This window comes from Amphiura filiformis, chromosome 2, assembly GCF_039555335.1.
Source record: "Amphiura filiformis chromosome 2, Afil_fr2py, whole genome shotgun sequence".
NCBI classification, from domain to species: domain Eukaryota; kingdom Metazoa; phylum Echinodermata; class Ophiuroidea; order Amphilepidida; family Amphiuridae; genus Amphiura; species Amphiura filiformis.
This window is the reverse complement of record NC_092629.1, coordinates 33311355-33322988: the sequence shown is the minus strand read 5'-3', so window position 1 is coordinate 33322988 and position 11634 is coordinate 33311355. Positions and strand designations below refer to the sequence as shown.

Sequence of the window (11634 nt, the reverse complement as noted above, 5' to 3'; positions counted from 1 at the left end):
CTTTTTGTGCCTGGTGTACATGTATACTATACTTTTTCACCATATATTATTATCAGAACCTTTGTCAGCTTCCTTTTATGTCCCTTATAAGGCATAGCCTCTTTCACATTTATACGTAATGGAAAATAAATGAATATATGCTAACATCCCAGAATCCCTTTTAAATGTATAACCTTTTGCACAGTCTTGATCTGTTCATGTGATCGGTGATGGCTAAATACCTAGCCTCTTCTTACAGTCATAATCGGTAATGGAAGACAGATGAAGGTACTAGTATCCCAAGCTCCCTTTTAAATGCATAGTCTCTTACACAGTCGTGATCTGCGATGGAAAACGAATGAAGGTACTAGCATCCCAGGCTGCCCTTATTTGCAAAGCCTCTTTATAATTTGTGATGGTAGACAAATATTAGACTGCTGCCCTCAGTCGTCAACCGTCTGGATTGACGACTGAGAAAACTACGTGGAAAAAAAGTGACGGATTTTGCAACAGGATTCCTGTGGCAGAGAGCCTGTTGTGTCCAGACTGACCTTTTGACCGAGTTTGTTGTTTTTAGAAGTTCAGAGCGCGATCTTGTCACAGCGGTAGCGGTACAGCGTGACAGCTTGGTACACAGGCGCCGCTAGTCAGTCGCCTTCTGGCGCATAACCAAAGTCGCATTGAATAGTTTTCAGAAGTCCGTCATGATTTGGGCTGTAAGATGATCAGTCGTCACTACGAAGCATACACAGTATGCGAAGTGTAGACGGCTGATTGGAATTAGTCTAGACAAATATTGTATCGTGGGTTCCATTTTATGCACAGACTTGATCTGCTCATGTAATCTGTGATGGAAGACAAATGTATACTCTTCGTATCGCAGGCCCCATTTTATGCACAGTGTTTTACACAGACTTGATCTGTTCATGTGATCTGTGATGGAAGACAAACGTATACTCTTCGTATCGCAGGCCCCATTTTATGCACAGTGTTTTACACAGTCTTGATCTGTTCATGTGATCTGTGATGGAAGACAAACGTATACTTTTCGTATCGCGGGCTCCATTTTATGCACAGCCTCTTACACAGACTTGATCTGCTCATGTAATCTGTGATGGAAGACAAACGTATACTCTTCGTATCGCAGGCTCCATTTTATGCATAGCGTTTTACACAGTCTTGATCTGTTCATGTGATCTGTGATGGAAGACAAACGTATACTCTTCGTATCGTGGGTTCCATTTTATGCACAGCCTCTTTCACAGACTTGATCTGCTCATGTAATCTGTGATGGAAGAACAATGTATACTCATCGTATAGCAGGCTCCATTTTATGCATAGCTTCTTACACAGTCTTGATCTGTTCATGTGATCTGTGATGGAACACAAACGATATACTCTTTGTATCCCAAGCTCTCTTTAGCATTGTGTCTACGAGTCCTTTCTTATCAGCGCAATGATACCAGTGGATGAGATCGCTGTTGCAATCGCTGTCATCTGGGGGCGCTCTAACTTGGATGTTATTCACACATCGACGACACTTGAACCTTTGATAAGAACACAGGAAAAAACAGACAAAAATATTAAATTAACATTATAATACAACACGGAGTGACCGTTTAAACAAACAAACAAACAAAGTAAATGAATACCCTCTGCACCCTAACAATAACCTGAGAGAACTAAATTATGAGAGGTGAACCTCCACTCGCAAAACAGTGAGGACAGTGTAAGAGCTGAACCTTGTGTAAGAGCTGGACAGTGTAAGAGCTGGATCTTACATGCTATAGTCTGTATATCTACCTCGAGTCACCGGCACTAACTTCAGTTCAGCGTGTGCTGCGTTGGCTTAGCGTAGTTTCTTGCGCGTACATATGCGGCACGTTGATCACATGTGTAAAAGTATGTGCATGCACCAAGTAATGCAAAGCTAATGCAGAATACGCTGAACTTCAAAGCTAGTGCCAGTGACTCGGGGTAGATATACAGACTTTAATGATCCGTGCATGACGTAACAAAGCAGACAACATTATAATACACCTTCTCATGATCTTTTTCATAGATTGTTACATTACCTTTTCTAAATAAATTATATTGTAGGGAAGACTATTTAGATGTTTTTATCGCCGATTATTTCTGACCCCAGGGCGGTACAAAAACAATTTTTTTACTCTTGGAAGGTTCAAAATTCGGAACCACTGTATTAGTCCAGGCATGAGACTACACTTTCCTAAAAAAAACTGAAAAAACTGAAAATGCGCGTGAAATTGGGCAAAAAGTACCAAAAACAGGCTGAATTTAAATAAAGTTGCGGAAATTTTGACTACAAAAAAAAAACTGAATTCAGTTTAAAAACTGAAGATTCTCATGCCTGATTAGTCTCTTCAACAGACCACCGGGCTCTATGGTCTCTTCCCATTACACAGCACATAGCAAGTCCCGGCTGCGGGCCTATGCACCGGGGGGGGGGGGGAGGTTAACGAAGAAGAGGGGTCGAAATTACAACCCTAAACGTTGAAAAGTACCCTTTTTCCTGAAGACATCGTCGACGCCAGCAGGTAAAAATTCAACCCCTTTTGTGACGAGCGTGCGTACCAAATAATATTTCAAGTGAACCCACAGGCTTATGCCCTAACGCTATAAACAAACCTATAGAACATAATCCTAAAACAAGGTGTGGATGGTACACTGTACTTATTGCCAAAGATTACCACTGATATTTCACTGATCAGCAAAGCCAAAGATTGCAGCCAAGGTAATAAAATTACAGTGTTTGAAAATACTAAGAAGATAAGGTGGCTGTCATTTTCTTCAGAATGGGGGGGGGGGGTCATGAATATACTGGGGGTCATAGAATTTTTAGACCAAAAACAGGGGAGGCCACAATTTTTTTACACCAAAAATAGGCGGGTTATAGTATTATTAAGGGCTAGCTAGTGACTCAAAATTTTCTCACGTTGCGCATGCATTCTTTTATCTTACAGTCAAAATGTGCCCACAATCTTAAGTTATATAATGCAAAATACACTTCTGATCAAAATTTTGATGCACTTTGCACACTTTCTTTTTGCACGCTCCGCGCCTTAGTTCTGGCAATGAATAATTTGTCTTGAGTCTGTGTGTAGGCGAAAATGGGGTCATAGAAATTTTCGACCCAAGATAGGGGGGTCATAAAAATTAAGCCCACGATAGGGGATCATAAAAAAATTGACTCAGTCACCGACATATTCATGACCTCCCCTTCCGAAGAAAATGACACCCCCTAAAGTACGTATTACATACTTGTCATGAGTGTCGCTGATAGTGTCTTCCTTCAGCTTGAACAGGCTTCTAAGTTCCTCCAAAGAAAAATGTCTCTCTACGTTTTCTTCGTTGTCTACCACACAGCTAGACAGGGCCTTCTTGTGAGCTTGTCGCTGGAAGATCTTTTCTTCTATGCTTCCAGTCTATCGAATAAAAAAAGGAGGAAACAAAATGTAACATTTCTTTATTTGGTGAAGCAAAATTTCCCTGCAAAAAAAAGAACCATTCTTCCACTGGAAGGCACATTCTCAAGGATGCCAGTGTCCCAAAGTGGCGTTGCAGGAAAGCCTGAAAAAGCGTGTACATTTGGGCTGTAAAGCCTCAAAACGGGCTGAAAAAAATAAAAGTGTGGAAATTTGGAGTAACAAAAGTAGGAAATCAGTTAATTGCCTGAAAACTGGATCCTTGCTTTCTGGATTTCGAATTTTTTATTACATAAGACGATGAAACCCTCCTGCCTCCCTGTGTTTTACGGTTTTGAATTAGGGTCAGTCCACCAAGATGGGTTTTTTTTTTAAATGGCCCTTAAAATATCACCAAAACCTTGAAAATTTTGTTAATTTTTTGCAAATATATTTTGGGAAAAAAATCAGTCAAAATCACTCCTTTTTGGCCCAAAATTGGTTGATTTTAAATGTTTTCTGCAAAATTTAAAAACAATTCAGTCCAAGAAACACAAAATCTGGGTCGCTCAGGCCAGTAAAAGAGGTTTTTTTCCATCACCTAAATGGCTGCAATGGGCTATTCCATTTAAAATTCCCACTACCCCTGTGAAAATATTTAGCTACAATATTCCACAGAGAAAGTATAAGTTTTGAATTGAAAAGACAATTGGGTAATTTTCATTTGAAATACTCACTCCAGTTGTGGAAGACATAGGTAAAGCCATAATACAGGGGGAGTATAAGTTTAAAAATAATTAATTCTGACCAATTATATTTGAAAAAGATACTCCCCCTGTTGAAGATATTTCCAAAAGCTTTCACAGGGGGAGTGTGGACTTAACTGGAATACCCCAAAATCTGGTTCTCCGCTGAGATTTCCTCTCAAAGGATACCACTATTCAAGGCTTTCTTCTACTGAAAATTGCCGTTAAAGGTCCGTAACCCGAATTGTCGATGAGTTTTTGGTATCACACAATAGATACTATTTTTCTCATTACTATCCTGAAATTGGACACTCACGGTCGATGTATTTCCGGAGAATTCACACAAAACATGCTCAATTAGAGGCTACCACTTTGGACTTCTGGGCAGGCATCATTATGAATGAAATCGTAATATTCAGTCTCCTTAACAGCTAGTTTGGTTTCGCGTCATTCACATTGTATGAAAAGAGCGAACCGCAATAACTGCTGAGGAGACTTCAGATTGATGACGGTACTATATAGGTTTAAAAATTCCGATGTATTTGAAGCTGCCTGCGTGGCGTAGTTGGTTAGAGCGTCATATTTTTCTTCTCCATTGGGGGAAATGTCACCGTAGTGTCGGAACGTGTACCTAGTGGAGTGGAGCTTGGTTGTCAGTGTAACCACGCACGCACCACAAACGGGAATTATGGCACATGTTGTTGCTTGGCTTCCCAGAATGCAATTCACACATACCAAGTATTGGATTGCAAATTTTGCTATTTATTCTTATTTACGCAGAAAATGCTCTCGTTTTTTTCACAAAGCTGCATAAAGGGGACAATATTTGATATTATATGTAATTTTAAAGACAACCCATATCCAAATCCAATAGGGTTACCCACCCCCCCTTTAATAGAACTAACCGATAACAGCCTATAAATGAAGCATTCTTTCTTTTGTCCATCTCTCCATATCACGAGCCATAGCCTGGTCATCATTGGCGGATTCAGTCCGGTCAAACATCACCAACCGGTTTGCGCCAATCAGATTCAAACCGCAACCCCCCGCCTTGCTGCTCAGCATGAACACAAACTCTGGGTTCTGATGAAATGAGGGAAAGAATCGAAAGGGAATAGAAATAATTTGTCAAGTCATATGTGTAATAGCTGCCTTTTGCTGTTCAAAATATGTAGCACTGTTATACTTTGATCAGCTTGTAATCGGCGGGAATTGTTAGGCTTTTACCTCTACACCCGAAAAGAAGACAGACGTGAGAGTAATATAGTTGACCTGTATGGTCTATAATCAGGGGTGTCTATTCTTCCAGAAATTCTAAATTATTCCCTCACCCTACCACGGTGTGTCACATCCTTCCCCAGATGCTTTCCCAACTGGAATCTCACAAAAATGGGCCCGAAGGGAACATTTTTAATATGCTGGTTGCTATCTACATAGACTTTTCCTCATTTTTCTTGCTACCTCCCATAGGCAGTGTTCTAAATCGGTAAGTAAAATAAACCCTGGTATTTTACCGAGTAATTTTCAGTAAAATACTTTAATTTACCGTAAAATTGGGTAAAATAAAAGACACCAAAGGAAAAGATATTTTTGAGTACAACTACAAGTCTTAAAACATGATGCATGGTTAGAAAAGTGAAAGGTTTCCTTCAGAAAATTCTGTTTTACTTGGAATGCATATTAATTTATTAAACTAAATAAGATTGATCGCTAGTACTAGTTCTCAAAAACATGATGCATGGTTAAAAAATCAAAAGGTTTCCTTCAGACAATGCTGTTTTACTTGGAATACATATTATACTAAATGAGATTTATTGCTGCTAGTATTCGGAATATCTTAATGTACCTTTTGTTTTGATCAAAATTAATAGTTTGCAATGCAATATGTGAGGCCACATGGTTCAAAAAGGTCTCAAGAAGAGAAAGGTCTCATGAAGCATGGTTAGAAAATCGAAAGGTTTCCGTCAGGAAAAGGTCTTTACGTAGTACTTTTATTCATCAAGTTTTTACAACAAAAGGGTTTAAGGAATCAGATAGCAATGTTTGCACAGTATTTTTTGTAAGCCTGAGAGCACATCAGACATATCGAATTGTATTCTGAATACGAGGAATGTCCTTCTGATATAAAATAATTTTGATTTTTCGAAATTCGCGATATAATACAAATTTTATGGCAAATTATTAAAATTTGTGTACATCCATATCAAAACGATGCACTTGTCGGCTGCTACATGTGTCTTATTTCACATAATAGTTAAGAATAAAAACCAGACTCATCTTCAAAGTGGAGGTCACTTCAAATCATCCCAAGTCACATGGTTTAGGAATACAGAGAACAATTTGACTTTGGGATGATTTGAAGTGACCTATGACTTGATATGAGTCTGGTATTTGAAGAGCTTATTTCCAAACCGTGTTAAGTCCACAAGATTCACTTTGAAGAAAATCATGAATTTTCTTTATGGCAATGAAAAAAAGTTCGATTTCTATAAAATTACAGTGAAGTGAAGGTGACATATATAGGACCAGAAAAATATGTTAAGTTAAAATCTAGAAACTTTTGATTTTTTTTAATGAATTAATTTGTTTTAAAAATAGCATGGACTTAACATGTTTTGACACAAAACGCAATTTCTGGCATGGACTTAACACATTTTGACACAAAACATAGCATCTGTAACACAGAACTAATCATATTATTCTCAAATTAGTCTAATAACAAATTTATTAAAAAACATATAAAATGTGATTCTCTCTACTATAAAACACAATTTTGCCACAAAACCCCGTGCATCTCAAACACCCTCCTCCTGACTATTTTTTACCAAAATTTGATGTTTAAAATAGTTCAAAATTCGAAACTGAGCACTTGCATTTCTCAGAATTGAATAAACATCATTTCACTGACAATAAGTGACGACCTGAAATATCCACTTGTTTTATCACATTATCATAATTCCCCCCCCCCCATGCTGCACTCTTAAGTTTTTTTTATACCTTTAACTTTAAATAATTCCTTGAATTTATTAGCACATTTTGATAATCATACAAAATGATAATATCAAAAATTAACTCTACCACCATCCTCTAACATTAATTCTACCATCACAACCTCTCCCTCTCCCCCTTCCCACCCTGTTCATGTCTTTTTGGAGGTATCTATCAAATATTTAAGAAATCTCATAGAAACTAGGCCTACTAATATTTTAAAAAAATCCCCAAAAACAACAACAAGAACTTTTTATGCAGGCCAAATTCAGGTACAATGTATACTAGTCTCAGGACCAAACCGGGGACCAAACAAGAACGAAGATGCAAGGCAATGTTATCAATTATGCAGAACTTGGGCGATTAACTATTGGAAGCCCTATGCCGTGCTAATTGCCTACAAGCTGCCCACAAGGGCATTGTTTGTGGACTTAACACAGTTTGATACCAAACTGGATTGGACTTAACAAGTTTTGGAAAAAATCGATACTTTGCGTGTCAATATTTCGGGACTTGACTAATTTTGGAAAAAAAAACACACACATTGCTGGATAGCCCTAGTTACTCACAACCCATTTTCATCAAAATCTCAATTTTGAAGGTGGGTGGACTTAACACGGTTTGGAAATAAGCTCTTCATTTATTCCTAGCTATTATGTGAAATGAGACACATGTAGCAGCCGACAAGTGCATCGTTTTGATATGGATGTACACATTTGATATTTTTAATATTTTTGATATTTAACAGTCCTCAAAGACAAAGCAAACTTTATAAATCTAATGATGACATGTACTTAATGTGCATGTAGCTGGGATGAAAAGCTGTCCATCAATTGAAAATTGTGACCTTTCATATTGAAGATATACATTTTTACCCAAAAAGACCTACAGTTTTTTGGTGTTTTGGGAAAAAAAATCTTTATATTCAATACAAAAGGTCTAAATGTTCATATAATGGACAGCTTTTCATCCCAGCTACATACACTTTAAGTACATATGTATATCATTAGATTTATACAATATACTTTGAGGACTGTTAAATTTCAAAAATATCAAAACATGTGTATTATATCGCGAATTAAAAAAAAATTGATATCAGAAGGACATTCCTTGTATTCAAAATGCAATTCGATATGTCTGATGTGCTCTCAGGTCCCACAACAAATATGTAAAAACATCGCTATGATACATCATCGCTAGTATGACCACTAGTCACCATTGCCCAGACAGGGAAGCATTATACTGACCCAACTCTTCCCTGTTTTGTTTTGGGCTAAAGCATTCCCCGGTTTCCCTCAAACTATTTTTTTGGGATGGGCAAGGTAAAAGGCATAGCTAATGCTATGTATCCATTATAATTCTTCCCCAAATGACACTTAATGAATTCACCTACCCTGTCACTGCCAGCCAGTGACCATCTATATCATGCTTCAGTTATATACTTTTGGTTTTTTTAAATCTTCCTTGAATCCTGTTGATTTCTGTTTTCTTTTCCTCTCTTTTTTTTCTTTTTCAAAACACAAAATTCTTCCCCAAAGGGGTAAAATTATTCCCTCCCCTTTGGGGGAGAATAAAGGAAGAATAGACGTCCCTGTCTATAATTTGCGTGTAAAAGAAAGTTGATAAAGTATAGCACTTCAGTAAGTAAATTGTGATGCTTCTGGCGAGATGTCAAAAGATAATTCTCAAAATAAAATATATTGATATTAATCCGCGATGTTATAAGCAGGGACAGACTTAGGTTTCAGTTTTCTACTGGCCCTCCGGGCCAGTGAAATGGCAAATCTACTGTCCCTGCAATAAAGTTACTGGCCCAGCTTTTTCAATATGTTCTACTGCAAAAAGTGCAAAATAAAGAAGCATGTTGTCCGCCCTTAGAAGTTAGAGACAACCAAACACCAAACTTTTACACATGTTAGATGTTACTTGTGTGTGAAAGGTTCACACATGTTCAGGTATGCAGTATCGTTATAATCATCAGATAGAGCACAAACGAGCTTGGGAAGTAGTACATAGGTCTACAGTAGGGTATAAAGGGGGATTCTGGAACACCCTTGTATTTTCCCTGTAAAAATAAAAAAAACACCTCTTAACACAAAAAATACACACAAAACTTTTTATACCCTGTAATCCCCCTGCATTATTTTACCCTAAGCTTCCCTGTATTCTTCCCTGTAAAGTGTTCAAAAATAACAACACAGGATTACACAGAAAAACAATTTACACAGGATTACACAGAAAAACAATTTACACAGGATTACACAGAACAATAATTTACACAGGATTACACAGAAAAACAATTTACACAGGATTACACAGAAAAACAATTTACACAGGATTACACAGAAAAACAATTTACACAGGATTACACAGAACAATAATTTACACAGGATTACACAGAAAAACAATTTACACAGGATTACACAGAAAAACAATTTACACAGGATTACACAGAAAAAACAATTTACACAGGATTACACAGAAAAACAATTTACACAGGATTACACAGAAAAACAATTTACACAGGATTACACAGAAAAACAATTTACACAGGATTACACAGAACAATAATTTACACAGGATTACACAGAACAATAATTTACACAGGATTACACAGAAAAACAATTTACACAGGATTACACAGAAAAACAATTTACACAGGATTACACAGAAATGCTGTGTACACAGGATTACACAGAAAAACATCCTTGCATTTTTAATTCACCCCAATCCAAATTACACAAAAAATTCCCCTGCATTTCAACTTATCAAAAAAAAAAATGCAGGGAAAAAATTCCCCTGCATTTCAATTTATCCAAAAAAAAAAAAAATGCAGGGGGAATTTTTCCCTGCATTTCAAATCAAAAAATTAATATTCTACACAAAAAAAAATCCCCCTGTATCTCATATCCTGTCTTCAACTATTATGACCCAAAGCTGCTCCTACACGGGGAACAATCAATTTGTCTAACGGAAACCTAGCCTGGAGGCAACTCACAAATCCTTGACTAGCACACTTATGTACACTGTTGAGTTGTAGGAAGTGAGACAAAGTGGTTTTATGCTAAGCGGAAAGAATTAATTTAATATGTCTAACCAGGCGGAAACCTAGCCTGAAGGCATTTACATTTCTTATGTTTAAGGTTGGGTATGATTGTTCATCCTGAAAGCATCATGGGTAATATTTATTTCTTATGTTTATGGTAAGGTATGATTGTTCATCCTGAAAGCATCATGGGTAATATTTATTTCTTATGTTTAAGGTTGGGTATGATTGTTCATCCTGAAAGCATCATGGGTAATATTTATTTCTTATGTTTATGGTAAGGTATGATTGTTCATCCTGAAAGCATCATGGGTAATATTTATTTCTTATGTTTAAGGTTGGGTATGATTGTTCATCCTGAAAGCATCATGGGTAATATTTATTTCTTATGTTTAAGGTTGGGTATGATTGTTCATCCTGAAAGCATCATGGGTAATATTTATTTCTTATGTTTAAGGTTGGGTATGATTGTTCATCCTGAAAGCATCATGGGTAATATTTATTTCTTATGTTTATGGTAAGGTATGATTGTTCATCCTGAAAGCATCATGGGTAATATTTATTTCTTATGTTTAAGGTTGGGTATGATTGTTCATCCTGAAAGCATCATGGGTAATATTTATTTCTTATGTTTAAGGTTGGGTATGATTGTTCATCCTGAAAGCATCATGGGTAATATTTATTTCTTATGTTTAAGGTTGGGTATGATTGTTCATCCTGAAAGCATCATGGGTAATATTTATTTCTTATGTTTATGGTAAGGTATGATTGTTCATCCTGAAAGCATCATGGGTAATATTTATTTCTTATGTTTAAGGTTGGGTATGATTGTTCATCCTGAAAGCATCATGGGTAATATTTATTTCTTATGTTTATGGTAAGGTATGATTGTTCATCCTGAAAGCATCATGGGTAATATTTATTTCTTATGTTTATGGTAAGGTATGATTGTTCATCCTGAAAGCATCATGGGTAATATTTATTTCTTATGTTTAAGGTTGGGTATGATTGTTCATCCTGAAAGCATCATGGGTAATATTTATTTCTTATGTTTATGGTAAGGTATGATTGTTCATCCTGAAAGCATCATGGGTAATATTTATTTCTTATGTTTATGGTAAGGTATGATTGTTCATCCTGAAAGCATCATGGGTAATATTTATTTCTTATGTTTAAGGTTGGGTATGATTGTTCATCCTGAAAGCATCATGGGTAATATTTATTTCTTATGTTTATGGTAAGGTATGATTGTTCATCCTGAAAGCATCATGGGTAATATTTATTTCTTATGTTTAAGGTTGGGTATGATTGTTCATCCTGAAAGCATCATGGGTAATATTTATTTCTTATGTTTAAGGTTGGGTATGATTGTTCATCCTGAAAGCATCATGGGTAATATTTATTTCTTATGTTTAAGGATGGGTATGATTATTCATGCTGACACACAGCT

The 11634-nt window shown here is 36.5% G+C and overlaps 1 protein-coding gene across 1 annotated transcript in view; it reads right to left on the bottom strand.

Annotated features, from left to right (window-relative positions):
• Window positions 1-771: 771 nt before the first annotated feature.
• LOC140146100 (DNA repair and recombination protein RAD54-like) overlaps window positions 772-11634 on the bottom strand; it is a 108984-nt gene continuing 98121 nt past the window's right edge. Inside the window, 4 exon segments of the mRNA XM_072167853.1 lie at window positions 772-1526; window positions 3262-3425; window positions 5056-5106; window positions 5108-5233. Of these exon segments, the coding sequence (XP_072023954.1) occupies window positions 1325-1526; window positions 3262-3425; window positions 5056-5106; window positions 5108-5233 (543 nt within the window). The 3' untranslated portion in view covers window positions 772-1324.